This window comes from Tachyglossus aculeatus, chromosome 4, assembly GCF_015852505.1.
Source record: "Tachyglossus aculeatus isolate mTacAcu1 chromosome 4, mTacAcu1.pri, whole genome shotgun sequence".
In the NCBI taxonomy this organism is placed as follows: Eukaryota; Metazoa; Chordata; class Mammalia; order Monotremata; family Tachyglossidae; genus Tachyglossus; species Tachyglossus aculeatus.
This window is the reverse complement of record NC_052069.1, coordinates 89,215,479-89,230,265: the sequence shown is the minus strand read 5'-3', so window position 1 is coordinate 89,230,265 and position 14,787 is coordinate 89,215,479. Positions and strand designations below refer to the sequence as shown.

The following is a 14,787-nucleotide window of genomic DNA, read 5'->3' as shown; positions in this document are numbered from 1 at the left end:
GGCATGGGGCCTCTGCCTGTGGACAACGGGGGTGTCTAAGTAGATGAATTACCAGTGTATTAAACCACTATTCTTTTTATTTTGTTTTCTGAGTAGGAGATGATTTAATAATATGGTGCTTGTTCTCTGGTTCCCAGCTTTCCGATTGTGAGAAGCTGTAATCGGGACGTAACTTAGTGGCATGGGGCCTCTGCCTGTGGACAAGGGGGGTGTCTAAGTAGGGACTGTCTCTATATGTTGCCAATTTGTACTTCCCAAGCGCTTAGTACAGTGCTGTGCACATAGTAAGCGCTCAATAAATACGATTGATGATGATGATGATGAATTACCAGTGTAGAAGTTCTTTCTGTTCAACTCTTCCACCACCTCCCACTAATAATAATGATGGCATTTGTTAAGTGCTTACTATGTGCAAAGCATTGTTCTAAGTGCTGGGGAGGATACAAGGTGATCAGGTTGTCCCACGTGGGGCTCACAGTCTTAATCCCCATTTTACAGATGAGGTAACTGAGGCACAGAGAAGTTAGTCACACAGCTGACAGGTGGCGGAGCCGGGATTTGAACCAATGACCTCTGAGTCCCAAGCCCATGCCCTTTCCTCTGAGCCACACTGCTTCTCTTGAAATGCACCTGTCTGGCCCCAGATCAACAGGGAGAAGGAAAAGACTCAGGTTTTGGCCTAGAACCGGAGAGGAGAAAAATGATCAGGTTGTTCCTGAGCCCACTAGGGGTTTCAGAGTGTCTGGAACAGCCTAAGCCAGGCTTCAGGCACAAATGAGGAATATTTGCCCCAGTCAATCAATGGTATTCATCGACAGCTTACTGACTGCAGAGCACTGTACTAAGCACTTAGTACAATACGACAGAATTAGCAGACATGTTCCCCGCTTATAAGCTTACAATCTTAAAGGGGGGACAGGTACTAATACGAAGTCGAATAGAGGCGCAACAGATGTGTGGCCTAGGGCCCAACTAGAAATGAAACCTCCATCTTTTCCAAGGCATGCCATCAACCCTCCCAAGCTGTGGGCCCTAAACCAAAATGGTTTGTCCTGCGACAATCCCAGTGCCCTTCCTTACCACCCAGGAGTTGGAGCCCTTGATCACTGATAACCACTCAGAATGATAAAAAAAAAAAAACTTAGAAATGCTTTATTTCTATTTATTCTGATGACTTGACACCTGTCCACCTGTTTTGTTTTATTGTCTGTCTCCCCCTTCTAGACTGTGAGCCCGTTGTTGGGTAGGGACCATCTCTGTATGTTGTCAACTTGTACTTCCCAAGCGCTTAGTACAATGCTCTGCACACAGTAAGCGCTCAAATACGAATGAATGAATGAAAACGCTCACTCACCTAGAAAGATTAAAAATAGCCACCAATTTTCTGCCCAGTACCTGGGCATCTTTATAGCCTTCTGAGTAGAGAATAACTTCGGCAATGAGTTCATTGTTGGGACGAGACATAGCCACAGGCCTGAAAAGTTGCTTCAAGTTATCGGCAGTTTTTGTCTTCCTCCATAACCTTTTCCAGCAGGATTCATCGTGATAAAAATTCCAGAGTTCGAATCCATTTTCACCCAATCCCTGAGCCCTTCAACTACAGACTTGAGCCCGTGAGCTGTTGTGGGAATTAATTCGGGCCCGTGCTGCTCCCATTTGGTAGCGCTCACACTAAGAATTTCAGGGTCCCCTTAAAAATGGGGGCTGGTCCAGTTGGATCGACTGCTCTGGCCACTGTATACAAACTCTGGTTCTCCTCCGCACAGCCTCCTTTCCTGCTTGTCATCTTGTTGACTTTTCTGGGTTCCAAACATGAGGCCAGTTCTGTTCCCTGTACTACTCTCTCCTTGGACAGTTCCTTAGCTTAATCTGTGAATTTTTAGTTATAATAAAGCGCACACAATCCTTATTTTACTTTTCATAATGCAGTATCTGCTGTGTGTCTCTTCTCTTTGAGCACTGCTTTTAAATTTTGGATAAAAACACCAGTTTTCTCAGTTTTGGAAACAGCTTCGTAGTGTTTTAGGAGTTAGTCTTTGCCTGTTTTTTTTTGTTTTGTTTTTTAAAATAGATGTAAAAGGCTTATTCAGAAAATCAGGAAACTTGTTTGTGTGAAGCTGGATTTTCTTTGCCTTGTTTTTTCTGAATGCTTTGTCATTTAACAACATCAGGATTGTATTTGACTTTCTGTCCCCCTGAAATCAGACTAGTCAAAACTACAGCTGATCCATTTATCTTCTGCCTTTCCCACTGCCAAACTGAATCTCATTCATGTAGAATATTGTGCCAAACAAGTTAACAGAAATTATGTAAATTCAAGGGTGGAGAATATTAGGGTAGATGAAATAAGATTAAGAAATTATTGTAACTGAGCATTTGTAAGAACTGTGCATTTAATCCCTACGGGCTAAATTCTGGGGCAGGATGTGTGGATCGGCCACAGTTCTGCATGGGGTTTATGGACTAAGGAGGGAAAATAGGTATTTAATCCCCATTTTGGAGATGAGGAAACTGAGGTACAGAAGTTGTGACTTGCCAAAGGTCCCACAGCAGGCAATTGCAGAGCCAGGATTTGAGCCCAGGTCCTCAAAGGCTTGTTGTCCTTCCACCATACTGTGCTGCCTTTTTTTTTTTTGAGGGGTGGCATTAAGTGCTTACTACGTGCTTACTAAGTGCTGGGCTAGTTTCAAGCTAATCAGGTTGCTCACAGTCCCTGTCCCACATGGGGCTCATAGTCTTAATGCCCTTTTTACAGATCAGGAAACTGAGGCAGAGAAATGAAGTGACCTGCCCAAGGTCACACAGCAGACAAGTGGTGGAGCTCGAGTTAGAATTTAGATCCTTTGAACTCCCAGGCGCATGCTGTGTCCACTATGCTTACTGCTTCGTCCACTATGCTTACTGCTTCTTTCTCAAATAAGCAGAATTCCAGTACCTCAGGTAAAATTACTGAGATTAAAATATCTGTAAAGTAAAAATATGGACGATTTTACTGGTTTCTAGTTTATTTGGGATGATTTTTAGCAACACCTTGCTGTTTTAGTAAACTAGAACCCAGACAGTTCCTCCTGCTCACATACCTTTAAGTGCTCAGCCAGTCAATATCTAATAATAATAGTAATAATTCTGGTATTAATCGCTTACCGTGTGCCAGGCACTGCAGTAAGCGCTGGGGTGGATACAGGCCAATTGGGTTGGACCCAGTCCCTGGCCCACACGGGGCTCACAATCCTAATCCCCATTTTACAAATGAGGAAACTGAGGCAGAGAAATGAAGTGAGTTGCCCAAGGTCACACAGCAGCCAAAGGGCCCGTGGGAGCTCCGCCCAGGAGCAGGGGGAGACTGGTCGGCATGGCTGGTGGCGAGAACCCAGGATTTGAGGCCCTGGGACTAGCTTAGTCCTTTCTCTGGCTCCCCTGGGCCAGTTCTCAGCTGCCACCCCTTCTGCTGTCTTTGCTTTCACTTTCTCCTCCCCATCTTCCTCCTCCCCAGCCCTTTTGTCCAGTTTGTTGGCCAGTGTTATGCTTGAGTATGGTGTGAAGTTTCCAAGTTTCTCCGATTTATGGAATTATGGTATTTCGTTCATCGAATTATGTGTTCCGCCACTCAATAACTAATGCAGTCATTGTGAAAGAGCACATTCGGTCTGGTTCCCTTTAAACGGGGCCTGAAAAGCGAGACCATTTTCTTTCGAATAGGTAAATAGTCTCTAGGTTCCTTTTAACTCTGAAAGTTCTTGATCTCTCCTTTCAGTTTCCTTGCCCGGTGTGCCCTTAAGCTTCAAGCATTATGACAGGAACAGGAAAATCCACTCCGCTAACGAAGCCACCGAAAAAATGAGCCTGTTCCTGTTTGGAGAGTATTCCCGATCTATCAACATCTATCAACATCTCCTGGCTGCCTGAAAACATGGCACTTTACTTATCAAGTGGCCAGGAGTGTTCATTTTGCTCCCTTTGGGTCAGGCCTCCCCACCCCCCTTTTTCCTCTTTCCTCCTGCTAGCTCCCATTCGTAAAGCTTGTTAAGCCAGTTTTTACTGTTGTGACTTCCCCGAGGGCAAAATGAATAAGTATTGCATGACTAGCCATAAATCAGTAGGCATAAAACTCATCCTCCTTTCACTCAAGATCAGACGTGCATTAAGTCATTAGTTTTCATAATTCTAAATCAGTGGAGGAAAGAGCTGGTGCTGAACTGTTTTTACTTGATATTTGTAATTTGCATAAATAGAATTAACTCTTCAACGAGGACTGTGTAAATGGCGGGATATTTTTGTGGACCTCTTAAAGAAAATAGCACTTTATCGCCCGATCCTCTTTCTCTGGGTAACTTGAAGAGGTGAGCACAAGTTGGGGCATGTTTAAGTGGAACTAAGATAGCAAAAGAGTGAGGAAAATCATGTGCTCCTTGGTGGGGAAAGAAAGCAAACTCATTGAAAGTTTAAAGATTACTGTGGAATACTTTGGTAAATCTATAACCCGAGCTCCAGGATGTCATTATTCTAAGCGCAGCTGTTCTGATTTTTATTTCTGCAGCAAAAAGGCATCATTTATGTTCATTGGGTAAAGGTTGTTAATCCGGTAGAGGAGAGGGAACAAAGAGGTGGGATTGGGGAAGGGAGGGAAGGGTAGAAGGGAGTTGGCTACAGCAGGAAGTGTGGTGAAGTGGTGGAACATTGAATCAGTCAGTTCTATTTATTGAGCACTGAACTACGCTTGGGAAAATACAATGCAATATAGTTGGTAGGCATCTACTCAGTATCCTTTCTGTACTTTGTCCTTGTCCTTACTATGTGCCAGGCACCATATTAGGCACTGGAGTAGATACAAGATAATCAGGTTGGACACAATCCCTGTCCCACACAGGGCTCGTAGTCCTAGTTCCCATTTTACAGATGAGGAGACCGAGGCAGAGAAGTAAAGTGATTTGCCCAGGGTCACACAGCAGACAAGTGATGGAGCCGGGATTAGAACCCACGTCCCAACTCCCAGGCCTGTGCTCCATCCATTAGGCCACCCTCTTTTCTTTATTTACTTGGTTATTTGTGCTGGCATTCAAATGATTATGATTCCTGTTTCTTCTGTTTTCCCCAGTTGTGAATAATTTTTGTCTGCCTCCCCCATTAGAATAAAAGTACCCTGAGGCGAGCTAACATGGGTTTCTCTTATTGTTCATTCATTTAACTGTATTTACTGAGCTCTTACTGTGTACAAAGCACTGTACTAATCACTGGGAGAGTAAAGTGTAGCAACCAAGGCACGTTTCCTGTCCAGAATCCAGAACGAGCTCACATCATCGTCATCAATCGTATTGTCTAATCGTATTTATTGAGTCTTACAGTCTAGAGGGGGAGATTAATATATGTAAATTAACACACTAGAGACGTATACATATGTGCTGTGGGGCTGGGAGGGAGGATAAATGAAGGGAGCAAGTCAGGATGACACAGAAGGGAGTGGGAGAAGAGGAGGGCTTTGTCAGGGAAGGCTTCTTGGAGATGTGCTTTCACTAAGGCTTTGAAGTGGGGGAGAGCAGTTATCTGCCTGATATGAGGAGGTAGGCATTCCAAGCCAGAGGCAGGATGTGGGCAAGAGTTTGGCATCCAGAAATACAAGGTTGAAGTGCAATGAGAAGATTGGCATTAGCGAACAAACTGTGCGGGCTGGGTCGTAGTAGGAGAGTAGCGAGGGGAGGTCAGAGGGGGCAAGGTGATTGAGTGCTGTAAAGCTAATGGTGAAGAGTTTGTTTGTGGAGGTGAATGGGCAACCACTGGAATTTCTTGAGGAGTGGGGAAACATGGTCTGAATGTTCCTGAAGGAAAATGATCCGGGCAGCAGAGTTGGAGTATGGACTGGAGTGGGGAGAGACAGGAGGCAGGGAGATATCCACAAGAGCTGATATAATAATCAAGGTGGGATAGGGTAAGTGCTTGGATTAATGTGGTAGCAGTTTGGAGAGGAAGGGGTGGATTTTAGGAAGGTAGAAGTCATCATCATCATCATCATCAATTGTATTTATTGAGCGCTTACTGTGTGCAGAGCACTGTACTAAGCGCTGGGGAAGTAGAAGTTGGCAACATATAGAGACAGTCCCTACCCAACAGTGGGCTCACAGTCTAAAAGGGAGAGACAGAGAACAAAACCAAACATACTGACAAAATAAAATAAATAGAATAGATCTGTACAAGTAAAATAAATAGAGTAATAAATATGTACAAACATATATACATATATATACAGGTGCTGTGGGGAAGGGAAGGAGGTAAGATGGGGGGATGGAGAGGGGGACGAGGGGGAGAGGAAGGAAGGGGCTCAGTCTGGGAAGGCCTCCTGGAGGAGGTGAGCTCTCAGTAGGGCCTTGAGGGGAGGAGTGACGGGATTATGCTGCACTCTCCCAAGTGCTTAGTACAGTGGCTTTTTCTCAGACATCCAATAATTGCCATTGATTAATGTGATGCTGTGGCAAAATAATCTAAGACTTCCTTGCCCTGTAGACAGAGGGCTGCCCCTTTCCATGGCAGGGAGCGATACCCTCTAATCAATATACTGTTTTTGTGCATCTTGCCAGATGGGGAGGTGTGTATCAGTTGGGTGGGGAAAGGAAGAGATCGGAAACACGGAGAAGAGTGATAAATTTGAATCTGTACTCTTTGGGCATTTGATACTCACCTTATCCTCCAACTTATTTATATTAAAGTCTACCTCCCTCTTCGTGACTTAGATTGTTGTGGGCAGGGAATGTGTCTACCGACTCTGTTGTCGTGTGTTCTCCCAAGCATGTGGTACAATGCTCTAAATACAGTAAGTACTCAAACTCCATTTACTGATTAGAATGTAGTTCTGGAAAGCAAGGATATTTCTGATAAAATTCAAACCTCAGAGGCATCTGACCTTAGTCTAGAATCCCATACAGGTTTTATCCCCACAGGATATTCAGTAACCCTGTCTTCACAGCAAGCAATCTTGTTTCCTGCTTTATCTAGTAGTTTCATTTTTGCAGTGAGCATAATCTAAGTGAAAGAGCAATTTTAGACCTCAGTCACAACTTATGACCCTAGAGCATAAACTGTGTGTCTGCTGTGTACCTTTAAATTACTTTATAGTAAAAATTCTTTGATTGAGACACAATTTTTCGACTATCCTCTCTTCTCTGCTCCCTAGCATTCTGTTAAAGTGTGAAATTTATTGCCATTGTAATCAGCACATTAATGCCCATCACCCATTTGCTGGAACTCCAGAATTTTTGTTAGTTGTCTTTCCACCTCACTTCGGTATCAGTGTGAATTTATCCATTTTACCAAAGAGGTAGCCTGAGATACCAGGAGGTGAAGGTCGGGACTGGGGTCACCTAGGGAAACAAGGGGGCAGCCAAAGTGAGAAATCAAGAATTCTCAATGTTCAAGCTTGTGGGCATTCCTCCTGGCTTCTTATCGGCCTTGGCTCGGGACTGAGGGGATATTGACTCACCGCGAAGTAACTCTACTCTCCTTCCAGTGTCTTGCCTTAACTCAAACTTGCAGGCTTAAGTCTCGACAAGGACGTTTCCACCTCCCGATTTGGAGCCTCCCAAGTTGAAGATATGGGGAATGTTATCTTAACGCTCATTTCGGAACCTTACAGTAAGCCCTGTCCTTGAAATAATGAGCAACCCCCTACTCCCCGCCACCCCCCACCCTCCCTCCAGCTTTTGGCTTGGGCTAAAATAACAACGTGTGCTCTGTCTTTCTGTAGATCACAGGTTTTCAGATCCAGAAAGAGTAAATTATAAATTTGAGAGTGGAACCTGGTAAGTAATTGTTTGGCAACATTTCCCTTTATGACCCTTGAATCTTTTACTTGTTTGGAGGGATGTTACTGAAGCATTCTTCCTCGGCGTATTGTGATCTCCCTTAATTCTTGCCAGGTCTCTCCCCCTCAAGGATAATGAAGGTTAAAATTGTTATGATTTCTCTGGTGCTGTTAGGAAATAGAAGATAAGGCTGTCCTTTGAGGCACCTGGAAGGCTCATTGTAAAGAAGAATGTTTAGAGTGAGGGTGTCTGGAAGTGGTTCATGCGATGATTAGAAAGGACAGGTTAGAGTTGCAGCAAGCATTTGCTGATGTGTGTCTTGTGGGCAGGGAATGTGTTATATTTTTATATTTTGTACTCTCCCAAGCACTTAATTCAGTGCTGTGCACACAGCGCTCAATAAAAGCAATTGACTGATGCACAGGAAATAAAATCGAGTTGTCCCTGGCCGACTCGCATCACGGGAGTCGCTCAGCAGGTCGTGGAGGGGTTTGCAAGTAGAAATTGACCTCCCTGAGGGGTATAGCTGAGTGGACTTCCATTTCTTTTCTGAACGACTACAGAATTCTTCATCCTCTAGACCCACTGTGGGCAGAGAGCATGTCTTCCAGCTCCATTATATCGTACTCTCCCCAGCGTTTTGTGAAGTGCTCTGCACACAGTAAGCGTTCAATAAATATAATTGATTGTACTTAAATATTGGTTGCTACAGAACAACTTCATCCCCTTGTTTAACCTGGCTGTTGCTCTCTTTGGTCTGAGATTAAAAGGTTCTGTGCACTGGGTACGTGGCATGCAGCCACTATGGGGCCTCCCTAGTTTAGATGTTTGGCTAGCAAGGAACTGAACAATGCTGTGCCATGCTACATCCTGACAGCTAATCTTCTTGGAGGGATTCTGAGCGACCCAGCTGACAAAAAAGACCAGGCTCTGCCCCATGTACGAGGAATGTTGGGAACTGCGGGTGCTGGGAGGGATATGGAATGTTTTCCCTTGGTTATTATGAGGGACTGGTAAGTCCGGATCTGAAATGACAACTCGCCCAACAAGTGGGGAACTCATTGACAAAATCCTCTTAGATATTCAGAAGAGAAAGGGGTGAAGTATTTCACAGGTTTCTCCATTTTTTTTCTTTCAATGAAGTTAAGATTATGACTTCTATGATACTTCTGGGAAAGGGGATGAAATTCTGTCTTCAAGCCATTCCTCTCCCTCTTCTTCCTCGTGAAAGGGAGGGAAAGTCAGGGTAGAGTTAAGGATCTCTAAGAAGTCTCTGGCAACCTTAGCATTAAACTTCATCAGGTGAATTACTGGAATTTGCTGCTAGGTGAGAATATCCTGGAATAGGCGCTAAGAGCAAAGGAAATAACTCGCAGTGGGTCACAGAGTGTCCTTCTCCTTTATAAGTATAACTGAAATAACTATGATGCCACCAAGGACCTAGGAACAATGGCACGTGTTTAAAAAAAATGAACAGTGAATGACAGTATATGAAATGATTTTAAAGTGGCAAAAATTTCCGAAAACTTGTTCAGTGTGTTTTTTGACCATGAAACTTTTTGCCTGGGCAAGTGAAATTTTGAGCCCCGTGCAAGTTGATTTGGATGATCGAGACTTCTTGGACTGCTGAAGAATAAATATATAGGGAAGGCAAATATTAGAACATGTTTAACGTTTGGGTGATAGGCAGGTGACTCATTGTGGAAACAGTTGGGCGTTCCCACACCACCTTTTCTTCAAAATGGTGTCTTCATGGCCTAACAGTGTGTGGCTGTCAGTAATGCCCCGTCATCCACTGTAACACCGTTCCAAAGTCTATGACTAAAGTTAAAATCCTAGCAAGGGAATTGGTGGTTCAGATTTCGGGTGTAAAATGCAAGGTCTGTGGTGTGTTGAAGGTTCTAAAGTGTTCATTTGATACATAGCAGCAAGATGGAACTTATTGATGATAACACCATAGTCAGAGCAAGAGGCTTACCCTGGCAATCATCTGATCAAGACATTGCAAGATTCTTCAAAGGCCTTAATATTGCTAAGTAAGTTTTGGGTGTGTCTTTTTAAAAAAAAATCTATTTTTGACTTTGCAACGAGAGAGGGATTCTTGTTCTCTTTCTTTTTCCACCCTGTTCTCCTCACTCCCATCCACCTGTCTCCTCACTCTGAATTTTTTATCCTTTAAGGGGAGGTGCTGCACTCTGTCTCAATGCGCAGGGCAGAAGGAATGGAGAAGCTCTAGTCAGGTTTGTAAGTGAAGAGCACAGAGATCTAGCACTACAACGGCACAAGCACCACATGGGGAATCGGTACATTGAGGTATGTTACGGAAACCCGGGGCTTCTTTCTCTCTGTCAACACTCTGGTGTGAGAGGATGGCTGGGATGGTCAGAAAGCCTGACTGTTTTAATTTCCCTCTCACTCGCTTTAGGTTTACAAAGCAACGGGTGAAGACTTCCTGAAAATTGCAGGTGGTAAGTGATTCTTGTATGATCACCGTCCGTGATTTATTTATCTTTTTAACTGGTATTTTTTAAGCGCTTACAATGTGCCAGGCACTAAGTGCTGAGGTGGGTACAGGTTAATCAGATTGAACGTAGTCCCCCTTCCACATAGGACTCGGTCTTAATCCCCGTTTTACAGATGAGATTACTGAGGCACGGAGAAGTTAAGTGACTTGCCGAAGGCCATATGGCAGATACGCGGCAGAGGCAGGATTAGAACCCAGGTCCTTCTGACTCCCAAGCCTGTGTTCTATCCACTAGCCTGCACTGCTACTCTGTATTTGTAAAGTAACAATAAATTTCCAGCTGAGTGTTGCATGATTTCGAACTGTTTTTGACCACTTAAATCAAGTACAACTGTAACAGTCCTTTTGGCATCCTGGTAATTCTGCTGTTTGCATGTTGTGGGGGGTCCCTTCATATTTATTTCTTAAGGTTTCTACCCTGTTATGTACATGTGCTTTCAAAAAACAGAAAGCGTACTAAATTGTGCATTTCACAGAGCTTTAATAGTGCCAGGCAGATAAATATTTATGCTTAGAATTGATATTGTTCTGGTCAAACCACCATGTGGCTAAATCCTTTAGAAATGAATTTACATAATAATAGTGATGGCATTAATTAAGCGCTTACTATGTGCAAAGCACTGTTCTAAGCGCTGGAGAGGTTACAAGGTGATCAGGTTGTCCCACGGGGGGCTCACAGTCTTAATCCCTATTTTACAGATGAGGTAATTGAGGCCAGAGAATAATAATAATAATAATAATGATGGCATTTATTGAGCACTTACTATGTGCAAAGCACTGTTCTAAGCACTGGGGGGATACAAGGTGATCAGGTTGTCCCACGTGGGGCTCACAGTCTTCATCCCCATTTTACAGATGAGGGAATTGAGGCTCAGAGAAGTGGACTTGCCCAAAGTCACACAGCTGACAAGTGGCAGAGCCAGGATTTGAACCCCTGACCCCTGACTCCAAAGCCCATGCTCTTTCCACTGAGCCACGCTGCTTCTCATGTGACATGCCAGTCTTTGTCACATATATACTTCTGTGAATTGATTTATTTAGACGGGGAAACAAATCACAGTACAACCTACCTTTGTAGTTTACTTTTCAAAATTGTTTTAGCATTATTTTAAGATCACCTTAATATTATTGCCACTGCTCTGCTCCCTGTTCAACACTTTCCAATGTTGTAGTAATAGTTTTTATTAAGCGCTGTACTAAGTTCTGGGAGAGAATACAAAGGTGGGAATTAAAAGCAGCACGACCTAGTGGCTAGAACATTTTCCCGGGAGTCAGAAGGACCTGGTTTCTAATCCTGGCTTCACCACTTGTCTGCTCTGTGACCTGGGGCAAGTGACTTCACTTCTCTGTGCTTTGGTTACCTCATGGGGATTGAGACCGAAACCAATGTGGGACAGGGACTGTCCAACCTGATTAACTTTTATCTACCCTATTTCTTGCTGAATTGTACTTCCCAAGCACTTAGTACAGTGCTCTACGCACAGTAAGTGCTCAATAAATACAATTGAATGAATCTACCCCAGCGCTTAGTACAGTGCCTGGCACATAGTAAACGCTTAACAAATGCCATAAAAAAGACAGTGTCCTTGTTCAATTTGGGCTCACACTGTAAGAACTCCAGCCAAGTGGTTCTGGTGAAGCTGCCAGGGGCATAAACCCATACCTGCGTCCAGGAATAAAAGAAAACGACAGAAGGAGGCTCTTTCGGGCACCCTTGAAGGAACAATTGAGTGGCCACAGTAATTGTGACAGCATTGGAAGAGGACAACCATTATTAGAATGAGGAGTGACCGTTACTCGTTCTGGCTGTTGAAGAATGCTTGACGTTCATTTGCCTGCCCCCAATATCTAAATACATGCGTGGTACCTAAATCCCTTTTGAACAAGAATTTGGGACCAGTTGACATAAATCAGCTTATAGACAAAAAAAAAATTCCAACAAGGGAAAAGCTTCTTCTAGTGCTGTAGGATTTAAAAAACATGTTCCCTGACTTTTGATCAAATAGGGACCAAATAGCTCCTCCTCTGCCCCAGTCAATCACTAGTATTCATTTAGCGTTTACTGCCTGCAGAACTCTGTACTAAACGCCTGGGCGAGCACAGTAGAACATAGTTGGTGGACACATTCCCTGCTCCCGATGAGCCCCAGTGACCTATGCGTAAAACTGGAAAAGTATTGTAAAATCTTAACACCTGAGTCCTAAACACTCATAGGATTCCTTCGTGGTGGGAGAAATGAGCTTACATGCCCTGAGATGTTGTTCATCACAATGTGTTACGGACTTACGGGGTTCCAAACGAGTCCTGCAACTGACTAGTCAGCACTAGCCACTAGTTTGGGGGGCTTCAAGGTGGCCGTACACAGTTAAACAGAAGGTTCAATGTCTCCCCTCTCCCTGCCCCAATCCTCCAAAAGAAAAAAAATTAAAAAACAAACATTTTAGAACCAGTGTTTTGTGTTCCAGACTTCCGAGTCGTGTTTTCAGAACACAGTGATGTTCTGGGAGAGGTGTTAGATATGAGTTTCAGAAAAAAGGGGAAGATCTGATGGGGAGGCTGAGAACCTTTCTCTACTACAAAAGCGGCCTTGGATTTTACCTTCCAGAATGGTGTCTTGACTTGTTCCCTCTTGTTCTCTCTGTGTGTGATTCCCTAGGTACGTCCAATGAAGTAGCTCAGTTTTTGTCCAAAGAAAACCAAGTGATCGTCCGTATGCGAGGACTCCCGTTCACTGCCACTGCTGATGAAGTGTCGGCCTTCTTCGGGCAACATTGCCCCATCACAGGCGGAAAGGAAGGAATTCTTTTTGTCACTTACCCTGATGGCAGGCCAACCGGTGATGCTTTTGTCCTGTTTGCTTGTGAGGAATACGCTCAAAACGCGCTGAGGAAGCACAAGGATTTGCTAGGTAAAAGATACATTGAACTCTTCAGGAGCACAGCAGCCGAAGTTCAGCAGGTTGGTTCAGTAACGTGTGGACTGTTGTTCCTTAATAATAATAATAATGGCATTTATTAAGAACTTACTATATGCAAATCACTGTTCTAAGCACTGGGGAGGTTACAGGGTGATCAGGTTGTCGCACGGGGGGCTCACAGTCTTAATCCCCATTTTGCAGATGAGTTAACTGAGGCCCGGAGAAGTGAAGTGACCTGCGCAAAGTCACACAGCTGACAGTTGGCGGAGCTGGGATTTGAACCCGTGACCTCTGACTCCAAAGCCCGGGCTCTTTCCACTGAGCCACGCTGCTTCTAGCCACGTTGCTTAAAAGCTTCAAGTCTAAGAAAGGCTTTTGATTTCCTTTAAGCTGTTTTTTAAGGGTGGGCTTGGATGAGAATTTGGCACTAACCCCCTTAATGAATAGCATTTCAACTACAAAATACTTGGCAACCTGCTATCTAACCCTAAAATTCTACCTTGTGAGAAACCGATCATCAGCTTTATCAATTTGGGTACCTTTTATACAAAAGGTACGGTACTTGGAACCCATGCAGGGTATAATAACTCAAATCTGTACCAAGCTTCAGATCTTTTCCAGAACGTTTCACATCAATAGCTTGATTCCCCCAGCATCTCTGTGTGTGGCGGAGGTGGTGAGGGGGATGGGTGCATAATGCTGTTACCGTTTGCAGATTGTGAAATCGAAGCTCGGAGAAGCCAAGTGAATTGTCCAAAGTCACACAGCAGGCCAGTGGTAGACATAGACTAAAACCCAGAGTTTTCTGACTCAGACCCATGTTCTTCAAGCAGCCCATACTGTCTCCTAGAAGTAGAGACTCAAGTCCTTCCCTTGAAGAGCTTCCAATCAGTGGTATTTATTGAGCACTTAGGCACTGTATAAGTAGCACCTTCAAGTTATCTAGTTGGTTTCCTTTCATCACCGAGAGGATACTGCCCAATTCTAGAAATGCTCTCGAGGAGGGCTCCGATCTCCCTTGGTGACCTCTTCTAGTTTTTCAGTAACCTGGCATCACATACACACTCCTGGACTAAAATGGAAAGAATTTACAAAAAAAGTGAGAGGGTAATACCACATGTGTGTAAGCTTCTGCGTACTGGGAAGGGAGAAAATGAGGGCTGCTGTGAAACTTAGATGGCAGGTTCTGTGTTAATTTAAAAGATGGCATCTAGGTCACAAAGAGACTGACACTTTACTCCTGGTTCATGATGCAGTGAGGAAAATCCAGACTTGAGCCTGGCTTTTTGACCCCCGATCAAGGCCCTGGAAATTAGATTAGATACCATAGCCTGTATTCTTGGTTATCTCCTGTTTTCTTCACTTAATTCTGAATAAGATATAGATCTCTGTTCAAAGATTATTCCTTTAGCATGCCTTTTCATAGCTGTTGAGAAGTAAAGTGGAGTTGGTGGGCTTTTGCGTTTGCATTTTTTAGAATTTCTTTATTACTGTGTGTAATAAAGCACTGTTCTGAGCGCTGGGGTAGATACAAGTCTGTTAGGTTGGTCCCTGTC

The 14,787-nt window shown here is 43.9% G+C and overlaps 1 protein-coding gene across 6 annotated transcripts in view; it reads left to right on the top strand.

Moving 5' to 3' along the window:
- Positions 1–14,787, top strand: part of ESRP1 (epithelial splicing regulatory protein 1) — a 94,035-nt gene that overhangs the window by 28,425 nt on the left and 50,823 nt on the right. For all 6 annotated transcript variants that reach the window (XM_038744763.1, XM_038744767.1, XM_038744765.1 and 3 more), the window contains exons 5-10: positions 7,522–7,620; positions 7,733–7,787; positions 9,716–9,826; positions 9,971–10,103; positions 10,216–10,258; positions 12,971–13,272. In XM_038744763.1, the coding sequence (XP_038600691.1) occupies positions 7,522–7,620; positions 7,733–7,787; positions 9,716–9,826; positions 9,971–10,103; positions 10,216–10,258; positions 12,971–13,272 (743 nt within the window). The remainder of the gene's footprint in view (positions 1–7,521; positions 7,621–7,732; positions 7,788–9,715; positions 9,827–9,970; positions 10,104–10,215; positions 10,259–12,970; positions 13,273–14,787) is intronic.